The sequence below is a fragment of the Penicillium solitum genome (assembly GCF_028829755.1).
Source record: "Penicillium solitum strain IBT 25940 chromosome Unknown utg000001l_segment0_segment0, whole genome shotgun sequence".
In the NCBI taxonomy this organism is placed as follows: Eukaryota; Fungi; Ascomycota; class Eurotiomycetes; order Eurotiales; family Aspergillaceae; genus Penicillium; species Penicillium solitum.
This window is the reverse complement of record NW_027072121.1, coordinates 8,972,419-8,987,528: the sequence shown is the minus strand read 5'-3', so window position 1 is coordinate 8,987,528 and position 15,110 is coordinate 8,972,419. Positions and strand designations below refer to the sequence as shown.

General features: G+C 46.7%; 4 protein-coding genes across 4 annotated transcripts; 1 reads left to right on the top strand and 3 right to left on the bottom strand.

Annotated features, from left to right (window-relative positions):
- Nucleotides 1–111: 111 nt before the first annotated feature.
- On the top strand, nt 112–1,402 carry N7455_003477 (uncharacterized protein; the record flags this gene model as incomplete). Its single annotated transcript, XM_040962304.2, has 4 exons — nt 112–213; nt 282–711; nt 776–1,299; nt 1,355–1,402. The coding sequence occupies 4 exons, from the start codon at nt 112–114 to the stop codon at nt 1,400–1,402; spliced, it is 1,104 nt and encodes a 367-aa protein (XP_040807264.1).
- A 400-nt stretch (nt 1,403–1,802) lies between these two features.
- N7455_003476 (heme-dependent oxidative N-demethylase family protein) lies at nt 1,803–2,902 on the bottom strand (the record flags this gene model as incomplete). Its single annotated transcript, XM_040962299.2, has 3 exons — nt 1,803–2,226; nt 2,296–2,418; nt 2,475–2,902. 3 exons carry the CDS (start codon nt 2,900–2,902, stop codon nt 1,803–1,805), a joined length of 975 nt encoding a protein of 324 aa, XP_040807263.2.
- Nucleotides 2,903–5,743: 2,841 nt separating this feature from the next.
- N7455_003475 (uncharacterized protein) lies at nt 5,744–9,989 on the bottom strand (the record flags this gene model as incomplete). Its single annotated transcript, XM_065604495.1, has 12 exons — nt 5,744–6,371; nt 6,440–6,957; nt 7,012–7,196; nt 7,249–7,313; nt 7,376–7,426; nt 7,489–7,560; nt 7,610–7,808; nt 7,860–8,099; nt 8,154–9,053; nt 9,112–9,345; nt 9,405–9,684; nt 9,741–9,989. 12 exons carry the CDS (start codon nt 9,987–9,989, stop codon nt 5,744–5,746), a joined length of 3,621 nt encoding a protein of 1,206 aa, XP_065462986.1.
- A 2,078-nt stretch (nt 9,990–12,067) lies between these two features.
- On the bottom strand, nt 12,068–14,148 carry N7455_003474 (MFS transporter; the record flags this gene model as incomplete). The annotated part of the gene is made up of 6 exons (XM_040962298.2): nt 12,068–12,723; nt 12,794–12,841; nt 12,912–13,287; nt 13,348–13,761; nt 13,827–14,017; nt 14,094–14,148. 6 exons carry the CDS (start codon nt 14,146–14,148, stop codon nt 12,068–12,070), a joined length of 1,740 nt encoding a protein of 579 aa, XP_040807261.2.
- Between the last annotated feature and the right edge of the window lie 962 nt (nt 14,149–15,110).

Here is a 15,110-nt window from a genome sequence, read left to right as displayed (position 1 = left end):
CTGTTTTTTCTTTGGGCCGACCGCATTTAAAAGTCCAGGAGAATCGTCACCCCCGGAATTCACCTGCGCATTTAACATCCTAGTCCTGATCTCTCTTGAATACAATTCACAATGTCAAAACGCGTGACAATCTTCGATCCCCCCGCGCAGGATCATTCCAAGGCTCTTATCGAGAATGTCCTCGATCTGACCCCAGTGGTGGACCTCGGCCGAGTATGACACCCCTCAATTCTTCTGTCGCGAAAAGGGTCATATTCTAACAAATCACTCTCGCTCTCTAGGATGTCTTCACCAATACCCGCCCGCTATGGCATCCCCCCGGAGCTCGCGGCATCTACGGCGGAGCCGCGATCGCACAGTCCCTGTCAGCAGCCATGCTGACCGTCCCCGCAGACTACGCCGTCCACAGCATGCACTGCTACTTTGTGCTTGCCGGCGATTCCGAGATCCCAATTCTATACCATGTCGAGCGCGTACGCGATGGAAGGAGCTTTGTGACCCGAACCGTGCAGGCGCGGCAACGGGGACGACCGATCTTCACCACCACGCTGAGCTTCAGCCGGGTCGGTAGTGGTGGCGAGAAGACTATTCACCACGCCGTATCAAAGCCAAATGTCCCATTGCCGGAAGAGGCCGAGCCGGGAAGTCTAAAAGCGCTCAGCAATGCGGGCGGCGGTCCTTTCGAATCAAGAAAGGCGGGCATTTTGAACCGTACGTCCCTGGTCGGAAGCTCCATGCTGTGCACGTTGTACTAATGGATGTCGGAATCTAACAGGCACATCCCCCAACCAAGAAGATAAGAAGGTCCGACGATACATTCGCGCCCGCGGCGCGATCTCTGAACAGGGTGGTTACCAAGCGCACCTGTCGGCACTTGCCTATATCACCGACAGCTATTTCATCGGTACCATCTCGCTCGTCCACGATATCCCGCGATTTTCCTCCCCGGCCGAACTCGAGAAGCTTCTGAACGCACTTAAGAACCCATCTGATCTTGACGATGAGGATATCACGCGAGCTCTGAGGGAGTTGAAGGAAGAGGAGGCTGCAGAGTTGCGTCGCCGTCTGGAAGGGGCCTTGAACAGGGCCACGACGGGTAAAAATGAGGCAGATCATAAAGAGCTTGGCATGATGGTCAGCCTGGACCATTCAATTTATTTCCACAACCCGCGGGCATTCCGTGCCGATGAGTGGATGTTGACGGAGATGGAGAGTCCGTGGGCTGGCGAAGGACGAGGCTTGGCGATTCAGAAGATTTGGTCTAAGGATGGCCTGCTTATTGCTACTTGCATGCAAGAGGTATGTATTTGCTTTTTTCTGTTCATTCTAGGGCTTAGTGCTAACTCTATCATAGGGTGTTGTGCGGTTAAAGCAAGACAAGCCCCCACTGTCGAAGATTTAGAAAGCTTGTGCTATACCCCTACTTTGAAGGAGCTATATCGCTCCTATCACTTTTTTTTCTTTTCACATATCTTCGTTTATAGATTTGGGCTGTGTCCCCCTCGACTTCTTGTGATTTTTTTCTTCGTACTGAAGCTGGCCATTCTTAGCTATTTCTCAACCGCATGAGCATGTTATAATTCAATAGAACCAATCAATTTGGAAGATCCAATACACATCGTCACACCGAAGACACAGTCTTCTTAATTAACAAACCATAAAACGCAAGAAACGCAAAAACAGAACACAGTCAAGGAAGAAACGAACACAAAACAACTTTTGCGTTGTTAAACAAAAAGCCGACCCAGTTTTGATCTCCCAGAGCCAAAATGCGAACATAAACAAGATATTACAAAATCCACTCAAACCTCAATTCGCTCATCTTTCTCGCTTTCCTCATTTCTTGTCTTTTCCTCGCCAACCCGTTTCCGATAGTACTCCAAGACCTTAGCCCCCCAAACATCCCTCCCCTTATATTCACCGACATGCTCAGGCCAACTCTTCATCTCCTTGGCAAGATTATCCAGCTCAGCCATTGGAAGCTCATCCAGCGGCGTGAGATACGTCTTGACGCCGAAGACAATCGCCCCTGTTCGCGGCAGTCGACGGAAAGTCTGTCTCTCGCGGCGGATCAGGATATCTGATGGGAGTGGACTGGTCAACTCTTTCTCGCAGAGGGAGCCAGGCCGGTAGAGGATCTCGGTCAGGTTCTCGTTTGGTCCTTTGACTTCTACGAAGAAGTTTGAGCGTTCCATTGGAGAGGTTGGGGTTAAGCGGGCAAGGAATCTGGGGATTGTTAGTTTATTATTTTCTTTGTGTGGCCATTCTTCTTGGTCTAATTTGGAGGTCGCTTACTTGCTAACGGAGTTGCCAACTTGTTGGTGCCACAGTGGTACAGGGCCATGCAGTTGAGAGATGGTCCAGCCAATTCTCTGATTCACTGTCCACCCCGTTGGAAAGAGACTGGCGCTGGCTGCCCTGTGTTGGTGTTAGTATTGGACAAATTTGCTTTTTATGTCTGGGTTTAGACATACAGGTAAAATTCTCCTTCCTCGTTCATCATCAAAATACTGAGATCTTCCATCGTGAGACGAACAGCAGCTTCAAGTGCCTCGGTTAATCCCTCGTTGGCGTCGCGCCCGCTGACGGTGAATTTGTCACCAGTCATGCGATTGTCGACGATCTTTCGGCCGTCTTGGATTGACATTTCGAACATGTTAGGGAATCTCTCGCAGAGAAAGTCTGAAACTTCCTCCAATGCCTCCTGGCACGGATCAATTGACTCTGGCAGACAGCGCAGGACCTCTTCTCTTTTCTCGTGGAGCAATTGAGTCCGGACCCGGTGTTCATCCATATAGTTCTTGTCGAGGGTGAGCCAATTCTGGGCGTCCAGTTTGCGAATGTCCATCATGACACGGTATCGCTCTCGGCCTTTGATGGGCTGCGCTGGGTATGGTGCCATACGCTTGACGTCGGATGGATTGGAGACATTTTTTGAGCAATGCTTCCCCTTCAAGTTGTGTGATAACCACTGGAGCAGTTGTTTTTGATGTCTGACTGCGAAAAGAAAGACGAAGATTGGAATCGCAACTAGTGAGAAGGTTGTCATACTTTTTCCATTTAAAGGTTCCAGGTATAGATCGTTGAGAATGTTTTCTTTTTGAAAGTTTAAACGACTAATCAAGAACGCTCAATGTCAAAAAAAGGTAAAGTGAAAGTAAAAAAAAAAATTGAATACGATGGCTACGTACTAGACAAGACGATATAAATATGATTTTAAAGATGGGCTATGAAGTCACCATTGAGAAACAGGCAGCAAAGTAGAAGATCACCAGACGATAATTCTCAGCTTCACACTAGTCTCAGTCAAAAAAAGGATAGCTCCAAGGTATGGCAGCTGCATTCCACATGCCTCATTCAGCGAAGTTGTGCCTGCGGAACTGCTGTGATACGCCCAGGGATTCCCCGCAAAAAAAAAGTCTGAGTTCACCGGGGAGTATTGCCCGCCACATGATCTCAGACGTATTTTTTTTATGTATATTATTATATATTATATATTTTATTTTATTTATTATTTCCAAAAGTTCAAGAGTGGGAACTTTGACATTCAGGGCTGTGCACAAAAAAACAATCAGCTCGGAGTGTGAATGAGTGGAGATGGATTACAACTAAACCTTCTCTAACTGGTTGTTGATCTCTTACCAGTCCGACAAGAGTACTTCAAAAACTACCTGGGCCCATAGTTGTTCCGCGGATCAATTCCGTAAACAGGGCTTCCACGATCTAGACACAGGATACCGTATTTAGCTTCAAATAATCGTCAAGCTCGTTTAGTACCGTCCGTGCACCTTATGAACCGCCAGGGCTTGCCGACTCGAACAATTCCCATCCGAATAACTACTACTTTGTATGTAGACTTCGGATATCGTCGGTGAGACAAATAACTCAGACTTGATTTGAGCCGCGTAAGGCGCTTGCCACCTCATGAGTACCCAAACTCCGAGAGTACCGAATGTTTGATCTGGGGTCACGCAGGTCCGGGCTTCAGCTGTTAATCATTGCCGTGTGGACGTGTTTAGTGACATATGAGATCTGACTGGCTCGGGGATGGACCGGGGGCCCGATCTAGTTCAAGTGCACATCACATCCGAGCTAGGTAGATGGGCACATGGATTTTAGTCTGACGTATCATAGTCATACCCCTCGTGTGGGGGGTGGATATCAAGGGGGCTTTTCTGGCTTTTTCTGGCTTTTTTTTTTCTTTTTCCTCCAACGGGTCTGGTCTTGTTCGTCGCATCAGCCCCGATTTAAAGATACTAGGATTGATTACGGAGTACTTATAGGGCGTTCGTTTTTCCTTGGCTTTAGGTTGGGCTAACAATGTCATTTGCGTCGGACCCCAATACTAACACTTAACAATTAAACACAATAATAAACATAAACAAAAGTAAATTATTAAAAAGCTGTCTCACTCTCGATCACCAGGCCATAATTTACCAAAATACTTAAGAGGCTCCACAGACTCCATCTGGGGTTCCCGCTGCAACCGCACATCCACCCCCTTTCGCGCAAAGCGCGTTTGCCGCTATTATTCTTTTTTATGGCTCGGACCCGATGAACTACAACATACGTTACTTTCTATTTTCCGGGTCTCGACTTTGATTCTTTTGACATTTTAGGATTGCCTTATTCCCTGCTTTCTTTTTCCTCCTCCCCGTCATAGCCTCTTCCCCCCCCTCAAAAGCTGATATGCCCCTATCCATATTTCCACACAGACCACCCAGACCAGGATCAGATCGATCTACAAAGCATAATAGATTTTCGCCACCGCTCATGATCTTCACGAACTTGTTTGCGCATTTCATTCATAACTAGATGAGTGGGAAATGCTGTACATAGTATCATTCCGTACTCCGTACTCCGCACTGAATCCTTTCATTGCTACATAATTGACTAGTTTTTAATATAGTGCATCCCACACGGGCCAATCAATGCTCCTAGCTGGACTTGATCCAAGACTTCTGTAGAGTCTGGACCTCGACTAGATCCATCAATCCTTGAACCCTTGAACCCTTGAAGTCTTCATCTTGGATCTGGATCACAACAATTAAAGTGCAGACCAATGCAAGTCACCACTCGGGGCTCTGGCAATCGCCCCATCGGGTCCGCAAAGTCGTTTTTTTTTCCCTTCTTCTTTCTTTTCTTTTTTTGTTACCTGTCCCTTACGCACAGACGTTTAGATCACCTGCAGCTGTTCTCCATGGTTGGGTTGTATATTCCAAGGTGGATCTCCCGTCTACCCGGCCTTTATTTTTTGCATTAGTAGCGCTCCAGCCGAGAAAATCCTAGAAAGTACATCATCTTTGCAGAAATAATGTCTCCAATGGGGATTATGTGTCCTTGACAGGGACTTTGGTGGTACAGGATATTGTTGAATGAGCCACATATTTGCTGATCACATGGTTGTTTCCTGTTTCGGTCGGAGAGGGTGTTCAATTTCGATATTTAGAGCAAGGGGTCATTTCTTTGTTTTTCGAATCAAGTTTTTCATTCAATATCAGAAACCGTGATGTTATAGCGGGCATAAATAAGGTAGTACTGATGCAAATATTCCTACCTGGTTTTTGAAGACTATTCTAGGTTGATTCATTAGCGAAATAGGATAGAATTTTCAAGTCTCCCGAGACTACGTCACAGGAATATGCAATGTGCATTGATATCTTGTATTTTAGAGCGCGCTCAACTGAACTTGAATGGTTTCCTTCCTAACTACATGGACCGAAAGGGGCGTGAGTCAACCGGATCATCCCATGAGAGTTACCGTTTGCAGCTTTCCATCTTGCATAGTGGCAATTGCATCCACCCCAGGTCTCATAGCATCCGTGATACCCGCAACACGATGTGCAATCATAACAATAGTGTGACCTTGAAGATCATGGCGGAGCATATCTGTCAAAATAGACTCAGTTTCAGAGTCCAACGAAGAGCTAGCTTCATCTAGGATGATAACGGGCTTGTGTGGCCCAGAAGATCGAATTCGCAGCAGTGTTCGGCTTAGGGCCAACAGTTGTAACTGTCCGGCCGAGAATGGCAGGAATGAAGACACAGGAAGATCTAGTAAACTCCGAATATCAATATCAATGTTTTCCTTTTTGCTTGCTGGAATAGCTGATGTCGAATGAATCTTGTTCCAAAGACCTGTCTTCCGGAGACTCCATAATATATCTTGATCCGAGCTCGTGCGGTAGGGATCTAGATTGAACCGCAGACTGGCCGTGGGAATACTGAACCCATCTTGAGGCACTGCAATGAACCCGCGTTTTCGGACAGTTCTCGGGGACAGGTAGCCGATATTGATGCCGTCGATTAATATGGATCCCTGTCCAGGCCGAAGGAGCTGCAACAATGAAAGCATCAAAGTACTTTTGCCACTAGATAGAGAGAGCGTAGTTAGCCATGGAAGTCGCGGTGCAAGCGATTGATCTTATTTATTTCTTACCTCCCTGTTCGGCCTATAACAATGACCTTCTGTCCAGGGTTGACCGCAAGAGAGAGATTGGACAAGGAAAGTGCCGCGGACTCTGAATAGGCGACTGAGATGTCATTGATCTGCAAATTGCCGGAAGAGGGCCATTGTAAGTCAGGATCTAGAGTACCCCCGATGTCATCCTCACTAGGGACGCAGTCTTGTATGCTCTTCAGTCGGGAAATGGACCCCAGAGATGTCTCCAGAGATGTCCAGGACTGTATAAGGCGTAGGAGTGTGGTGTTTGCAACGATGAGCAAGTTTAGAGCCACCCCAAGATCCGCACCAGTGGTCGTATTCCGATACAGAACGGTGAAAACGATCAGAATGACTGCGAAAATCGCAATGATACAATCCATGATTATCTTCAACCAGCATTGTAGACAGAGGAGGATGTAGAATGGCTTTTGAGACAGGTCTAAGGATTTGACATTTTCGTTCTCGAACTTGTCTTTCCAACCAAACGCTCGGATTGTAACAATGCCGCTGGCCTAGAAAAAGAATTAGAAATGAGATTGCTAACAATCTGTCTGAAAGCCACGTACCGTGTCTAGGAAGTTGGTGAACACCGATGATCTTGACTCCAGCTCAAGGAAGCGCAGTTGTCGAGATGTCCGAAGGTAAATTCGTTGGATGAAATACACACACATGGCACAGACTGGCACAGTAACAGCCATCACAGGTCTGATTTTCAAAAGCAGGATTAACTGCATCGCCAGTTTGAAGATTTCTGGTTGAATAGTCAGCACAACAAGCAAAGTCACGGATCGGGCCAATCATACGGGTATTTAAATTTGCCAGCGTTGAGGGAAGCTGCTTATCGACGACATTTATGTCCTGCCCAAACCTGTAGATCAAGATATTTGTTCAGAGCTGTAGTTATTACCTAGGAAAAAAGGGTGTACAGACCTATTCACGATAGCACCGAGATCAGTTTCAGTGAAGTAAGATAGAGGTGCCCTATTTTATATTGATCAGTGCCCAGTTCATTAAATATTGGAATGAAAAGGTTGGAAACAAACTTGAGGATCCGATCCAGAAGATTCGCGTGCAAAACAGCCCCCGAGTTGACAGCGACTATCAATTGAGCGCACCTGGATAGGATTAGCATTGTTAGCCTATTTGGATAGCGAATAACATTACCACATCGCCCCGCTAGTTGCTATCCATGCAATTGAGGAGACTACGGCATATAGAAACATGTAGAAGGCTAAACTTTCGGGAGCTGATTCTGTCGCCCACTTAAGCACATACTGGGCGAACGTAGAACCGAACGCGAAACCAGCAGTACAAGCAACCAAAATCAAAATATTCGTTCGGCCAATCGCGTTTATATAATAATCTATCTGAGATTAATAGAAAATCGTACATAATGTGTGTACGTATATCATACCATAGATCGCAAGATCACCGGTCCTCCGAGAAATATCATCCGCAGCATCGTTCAGGTGTAGCTTCCGAATTGGTGCAGCAACCTTAGGTGTCTCATGGCGCAGAGCACTGCTAAAGGGCTTTTCCGGCATTGAAGAACCCCCTACAGAGGTTTTCGGGTCTTGAGGATGAGTCGGGGCTTGAAGGTGTAGTCTTGAATCTTGCAGAAGCAGCACTCTATCCGCAATTGGGAACAGGTCCTCTATTCAACCCTTGATGTCAGAGGAGCAATTTGCACAGATAATTGCGAACCTACTAGAGTTACTGATCAGAAATACCGTTGTCCCCATTTTTCGAAACAGACCTCGTGGGCCCAACAACCTTTGCACGATATGATCTGTGACAGCGGGATCGAGAGCACTAAAGGGATCATCTAGGACGAGTATCTCATAATTTGAGTAGACCGCTCGGGCAAGAGCCTTCAATATTTTTGTCAGAAAAATAGTATGCAAATGAGGAACGGCCAAAAAGGAAGGGAAAGCCCATACTATACGCTGCTTTTGCCCTCCGGACAAGTTCATCCCATTGTTCTCGATCAATGCCATGTCACCACCGACAAAAGAGTCGAAGTCAGACACTAGACCGCATGCTTCAACCACCGTATTGTACCACTCGATATCTAGGTCGAGCAGGTGCCCGGATATAGCTTCGCGAATAGCGACGCTAGGTAGCCATGGACCCTGGGCACAATATGCAATCTTCCTCGAAGATACAGAGATAGATCCCTTGGTTGGAGTCACTTCTCCCAGAATGGCCATCGCTAATGTTGTTTTTCCGCTTCCAACAGTACCAGCGCAGATCAAAATCTCGCCGCGATCGAGAGGTTGAGATACATCAAGAAGAATAGGACTGGCTAATGAAGAAGGTTGGATTGTTATGTCTTGAAGTGTAGCCAGTCGTTGAATGCTATCGTTTGGAGAGTACTCCCGCGAGTCTTGGATAGACGGTTGGCTGATATAAGTCTGGATGCGATCGAAGTTTGACATTACAGAAATTGCCTGTGGAATAAGAGTCATAACCATGTTAGCTGGATGTGTGACCATAGCTAGTAGAGCAAGAGATGTGAATATCTGATCGGCCTGTAATCGATCACTTTTCGAAGACGTAGCGAAGAGGATTAGAGTCAACACTGGAGCGAGGATTCCAAGTGCATTTGCTTGGATAAGAAGTTAGCACCGACGACCACATATCCGTCCATTCGAATCGATACATACCACTTGCATTATAGGCGACTAGGATCCACCTGAAAGGTTTTGATATTTGAATCTCCTCACTTCGCAGATGCAATATCTGAGACTGGACTGCGTCTTCCATGCCCATTATCTTCAGACTCTTGATGCCCTCCAAAGTTGAAGTTGTTGCAGAAATGCGACTTTGTGTTGCCTCATTCCAGGCTTTTTGTCGGTTCTCCAGGTGCTTTGCAACATACGCGCTCATGCGCGAACATGCTACGAACAGCGGTTAGCACTATTAAACTCTCAGAAGTTTCGCCTTGGGCGACACTTACCGAAGATTATTGCCAATGGTAGAAATGCAAACCATTGGATACGAGAGGCCAACAGCGCTGTCCCAGTAACAACCTCCACAAGCCGGGCCCAAGTCTCGTGGAAAGTCTCACCAACAGACTCGACGCTCTCAATATCAGAAGTGATCAATGTCAATGCGGACGAACCTTGAGACCTGTCGTGCATCAAATTGAGAGATTTGTGGTGAATGAGACCGATCAGTGCTCCCCGGACCATCACGCGTAGCCTGTTGATCCGACTTTGGTAGACTGCCGCTGACACCTAAATAGTCGCGGATCAGATTGGTGGAAAACACAAATGACTTTTGGGTATCGTACCGCTATCCCCATATACACGGTTGTAGCAAAGAGCAGCAACCGAAGGCCACTATTTGCGCCCAGAATGGTGTCCGAGGTGCCATTGACAAACTTGATCGCGACTCCAATGAAAATGGGTTGGAGATATGTGAAGAGAATTAGGAATAGACGCGGTGGTATGGGTGATAGTAATGCACCTTTCAGACACTTGGCTAACGCATATGGAAGCTTCCATCTTGTGTGGACGTGAGCTAAGCTGCATCTTAGCATTGTACAGCGTTCCCGAAATAAGACCAAAGACAAGACCCGGTTAACCTACATTCTGCATCCCAGGATTCCAAAATTTGTCTGCGCAGCCTCTTTGACGAAAGATGTCCGTCAATCTCGGGCAAACGAGAAATACTCAGCCTGGCGCTATACCCTTCCCTTAACACTGGATGTAACCACCAGAAGAAGACTTGACCAAGGAGCCCCGCTGCTTCCTCTGGCGTAGCACCAGGCTCTTGATCACGATATGAGAAGGATCCCCTGGCTTGTAGACCCCATGTCAGCCAGATCCCCTCCAACAAGGCCCTAGATTTGATCAAGTAACAAGCCCCGATGCTTGAGCTTGCGATGACTCGTAATTCCAAAAGGTCTTTTGTTAGAGAGCATGCGAGGTAAACTAAGATAATGCCTGATGGGCCGATCGATCTTTTTTGTTCCAGAATCGATAGCGAAACAGCTGCAGTCGCCGCTACCAGGACTAAGGTAGAGTCCACAAGAATGGCAAGGCTTGCATCGGGATGCCCGCTTAACAGAAAGTACCAAAAATAAGCCGAGTGGATCGCATGAAAAACAATGGGAAAGGTCTATGGTGAGTCAATAATAGGTAGAGACAAATGGACTTCTCGAAAATAGTAACCAACCAGTTTCTTTTTGCTCTGCGAGATACCCAGGTTCGTATTGGACCGTCGACGATAACGGATTTGTTGGAGTAAACGAAAAAGCAAGATGAGCGACAGCGCGATTGATCCAAATATGCCGTTTGACGGCATTTGGAGGGTCATGGTCATTGGTTTTAAGGCTCAGCAACCTACTTTTGACATTTCCCCGCGTTTCGTTAGATATGATGTGGAGAGGCGCCAAAGATATGGACAAACAGATTGCCCAGCTAGTTAGGCAAGGCTAAGGAAACAAAAATGTCGACTCGGTTGTTTTTCTGATTTTATTTGGCCATTCCCGCTTAGTGCTTATCCAGATTCAAATTGAGCTTCCACACTCACTCCGAAAGGGGATCTGCTGGACAGTCAGCACACATGAACCCTGCAAACCCCTCGGCTACTCCGTAATAAAATGTCTCACGTTCGTTAGGAGTTGGGGGAATTTCGTGGTTAGCGTCAGGTGACGAAAACAAGCACTAATTAAACGCCATCGTGTGCCTTATCTACTCCGTACTAATGATGCGTTACAAAAGGACTCTAGTCTATAAATATCCTCAGTCCACAATCTTGACTAACAACAGCACTCAGCCGCATATACGGGGTTTGTCCGTGACGACATGAGACTCTAATATCTGATTTATCTAGCTCAAGATGATATTAAAGACGCTATATGTAAGATAACTCTGTATTTTTAGATGTCTTTTGGCGCGAAAGAGAGAAGTTGACATGAAAATGACGAATCTCGTGCTGGTAGCCTAAGGCCACAATTTTTGATAGCATCCTCCAGAGCTCTTGCCCTCTCTCTCTTCATTCGTTCCTTCCTTCCCAGTGCATTCAATAACCGACCATTGAGCTGTATTGTAGAAATATTTCGCATTAACTATATCAACTTGTGGTGTTGTGGCTTAGGGATTACACAAGGTCGGAAAAGCTGGATTGAAAGGAGAGTAGGTCTAAAACAACAGTGGGATTCATTAAAACTAAACTAAAAGTTATTTCAGGGTATTCCTAGTGGAAGATATCAAAAACAATCTGAGTATGAAGCAACGCTCGCCCGATGCAATATCCGGTCCCTGATAGAAAGTAAAGTGAGATGTCTCAAAATGGGGGAACAAAAAGTAAAACGTAAATGAAAATGCAGGCACCTGGCGTTTTTTCCCCTTCGACGGGAGTGTGGTTCGAAGCAGCTGGTGGAGTTCCTATGTTGCTTAAACATTAGAGAATAAGGATATGGTCATGTCACTCGCCTCGTGAAAAGAAAATCTAAACTTTTGAATCGCCAAACCGATGAGGTAGAAGAAAAGAAAGGCAGCAAAGAGGAACAAATGTCCCAACACGCGCGAAGAAAGTCGCCTTGTCGAGACAATACTCGATGAGTAAATCGTGAGAAGCACCCAACCTCAGATGCGCAATCACTGACCATCTTCAACAAATGATCGACGTTTTATCCGTGCGAGAAGTATCAATCCTCGTCATCGAAATCCCAGTATTGCGGGATGAGATAGGCTCGAGAACATCATCACCATTTGCAAGACGCTCCTCCCTCTCGCACTCCAACCTCTCAGTCTCCTTAATGCGCTTGAGCTCCTGACAGAACTTGCTGTTTGCTCGAATCCGGTCACCGTAGCGAATAAAGGCAAATGGAATTACAGAGACGCCCAGACTAATGAAGGCAATCAAACTGCAAGCCCAAGCCACACCGAGCCGATTAAACATCGGCTTAGCTGCGAGCGGGAGCACAGCTCCAAAGATACTTCGTGTGCAGCTTGCAGCGGACTGTGCGCTGGCGGAGAGAGTCTCGTAGGCGTCGGTCAGGTAGTTCAACATAGCCATGAAAATCAACAGGTAGCCCATTCCGAACGGGATGCCGGAGAGGAAGGGAACGACCCAGTGGATGTTCGGCGAGGCTGTCCAGCCTATCCAGAAGAGGGAGATCACGTATAGGGGTCCGCCGATGCAGGCGAGGGGGAGTCTGCGGTACTCCTCGATGAAGGCCCAGCTGGCGTTGCGGGCCTTTGCTCGGGCTAGGAAGCCATCGTACCATAGGAAGACGAAACAGGCAAGGACGGCGCCGATGCCGACTGTTGTGTGGAAGAAAATCAGAATCCACTCATTTTTGGTTTAGGAGAAAGGACGTTTGGATAAACTTACTAGGCAGAAACATCAAGCCAGACACACCAGGGCTCATTTTGTAGATATCTGCATGATGTTCGTTAGTGTCCTGTCTTCAACAAGGTTATGCGTAAGCTAGCTAGGATAAGTCACCGACCTTGGAAGATAATTGGATACGCCTCAAAGTAGAGGTAGAAGATTGCATATGCCAGAGCAAGATACAACGAACTCAAAGAGACGATATACTCATGAATCATCATGCGGAAGGGTCGTGATATCGTGATGAGAAGCATTTCTCGCAGATTGCGACTCTGAATCTCCAATGGCGATATGATGCTTGAATTCCCAGTGTCTTTGCGTAGCTTTTCCGCACGACGCTTCAGAATGACCGGGGAATATGTTTCAGGCATGAAGATAATCAACGGCAAGGTAGCGCCTGCCATGATGAGTCCAATCCAAAAACACCAACGCCAGTCGACAACTGCCACGAAGCCAGATACCCAAGGTCCGATAATTGGCCCGAAGGTTGTACACTGTTAATAAATTAGCTATTGGGCCCAAGCACTCTAGTTAAATGTATGCGGCAAACTTACAGCCATGAAATAAGCCATCAGGCGACCTCGCAGCGTGGGATCGTCATGGACATCAGCAAACAATCCGCCGACAGTAGCGATGGGCGCCGAGGCAACCATTCCATTGAATAATCGGAAGACAAGCAGAGATGTATATGAATCTGCGACAGCGCACGCCAGCGTGAATATCATGAATAAAACAAAAGAGATGAGCAAAGGAGGCTTCCGACCAAAATACTCGGAGCTAGGACCCCATAACAATGGTCCTACAACATAGCCGATGAGAAAGATGGAGATGGGCAAGACTAGCATTGTTTCGTTGGTGATGTTGAACTCTTCGGCAATTTGGGGGATGGCATTGCTACAAATTGACGAGCCGATAGTACTGTTCATGACCTGCATGACACCAGCTGCGAGAACAAGGAACTTCCTCCTCTATCGGATATATCAGTAATCTTTTCTTCACCTTGCTTCTTGGTATTAGGTAATATTCCACATACCGTTCTCCAGTTAACGGGGTTTTCTGGGTCATTAGGCCCGAATGAAACAATCGTTTTGGAAGCCACTCGGCGGAATCTAGAATATGAAGGGTTTCCATAGCGTTCTTGGATGGGCTCGTGGTCGACTTCCGAATCTTGGTCTTCCGAATCATGGGAGTGACGTGACTCATGAGATGGAGCCACTACGTGCTCTGCACAACAGTTTCAGTATTTTGAACTCTTAAGATACAATAGAGAAAGCTTCGGCAAAGAATATAGCTGACTGACCTGTTGCTGACATGACCTTTTCCACATTTCCCTCGGTAGCCACATGGTCCGACATCTTGGCGACCTTGGCTCGACAAAATGGACGGTCTGTACGCTAGGTAAGATCTAGGCGGGACGCAAGAGTTATAAAGGTTTCAAAGTTGAAAAAGCCCATCCCCACACAGTGGCAGTGGATATTTGACTCAGGCAAATAAAAGTTTGTTAATGTGGATTCGACCCCACATCCATAGAGCAATCTCTGATTGTACGCCCTTACTTTGACGAATCGAGTCAGGACGCGAAGCAAGCTAGGAAAACACAGCAGAGACTAGAGGCATTTGGTGGTGTGGATCAGTAGACCTGGCTCGGGTAGGACGGCTTTTCCCCAACTGTTTGGGCGAAAAACAGGAGCCAAGAACCTGCGGATTGCTAAACCGAAAATTTGAGTCTATGAAATATCACATGGGATCTCGCATAGAAGACCGATTATTACAATCCTTGACAGACTAACATATGTCGCTTGCGAAACTACGAAGGCCCATGCAAATCTTGAAGCAAATATCTCGACCGCATGCATCTCTCGTCATTTGAATATTGAATTCTTCAATATGTGATGAAGGGCGAAGACCCTGCCGATCAATCGATTGGCCTTGCATTAGCAATTGCGCTAGATAGTTTCCCTGTCATGTAAGTTAGGACCAATGACGCAAGCTCGATTGGGCTGACGAATCCTTGTTCCCATGATATGTGTGATTTGCGTACTCCGTAGTGGACTCGTTAACCCAATCCAGCTATAGCCGATTTTTAATATGAGGAAGCTCTTTGTAGCGGGGACGCCAATGCTGGGCACAACGGGAATGGGGTATTCCACACATCATTAGACATATTTTGTTCTCGGAGGATGGATCCGAAAACGCTCCACATAGAGTAAGCGAACGATGCTGTTTCAAGGGTATGCTGTCTCTTTCGATGTGTATGTAGGTCTTGGGCAAGTCGTTCCTTGGGTGTTGGGCTGATATCGGCTAAGCTAAAATTCCC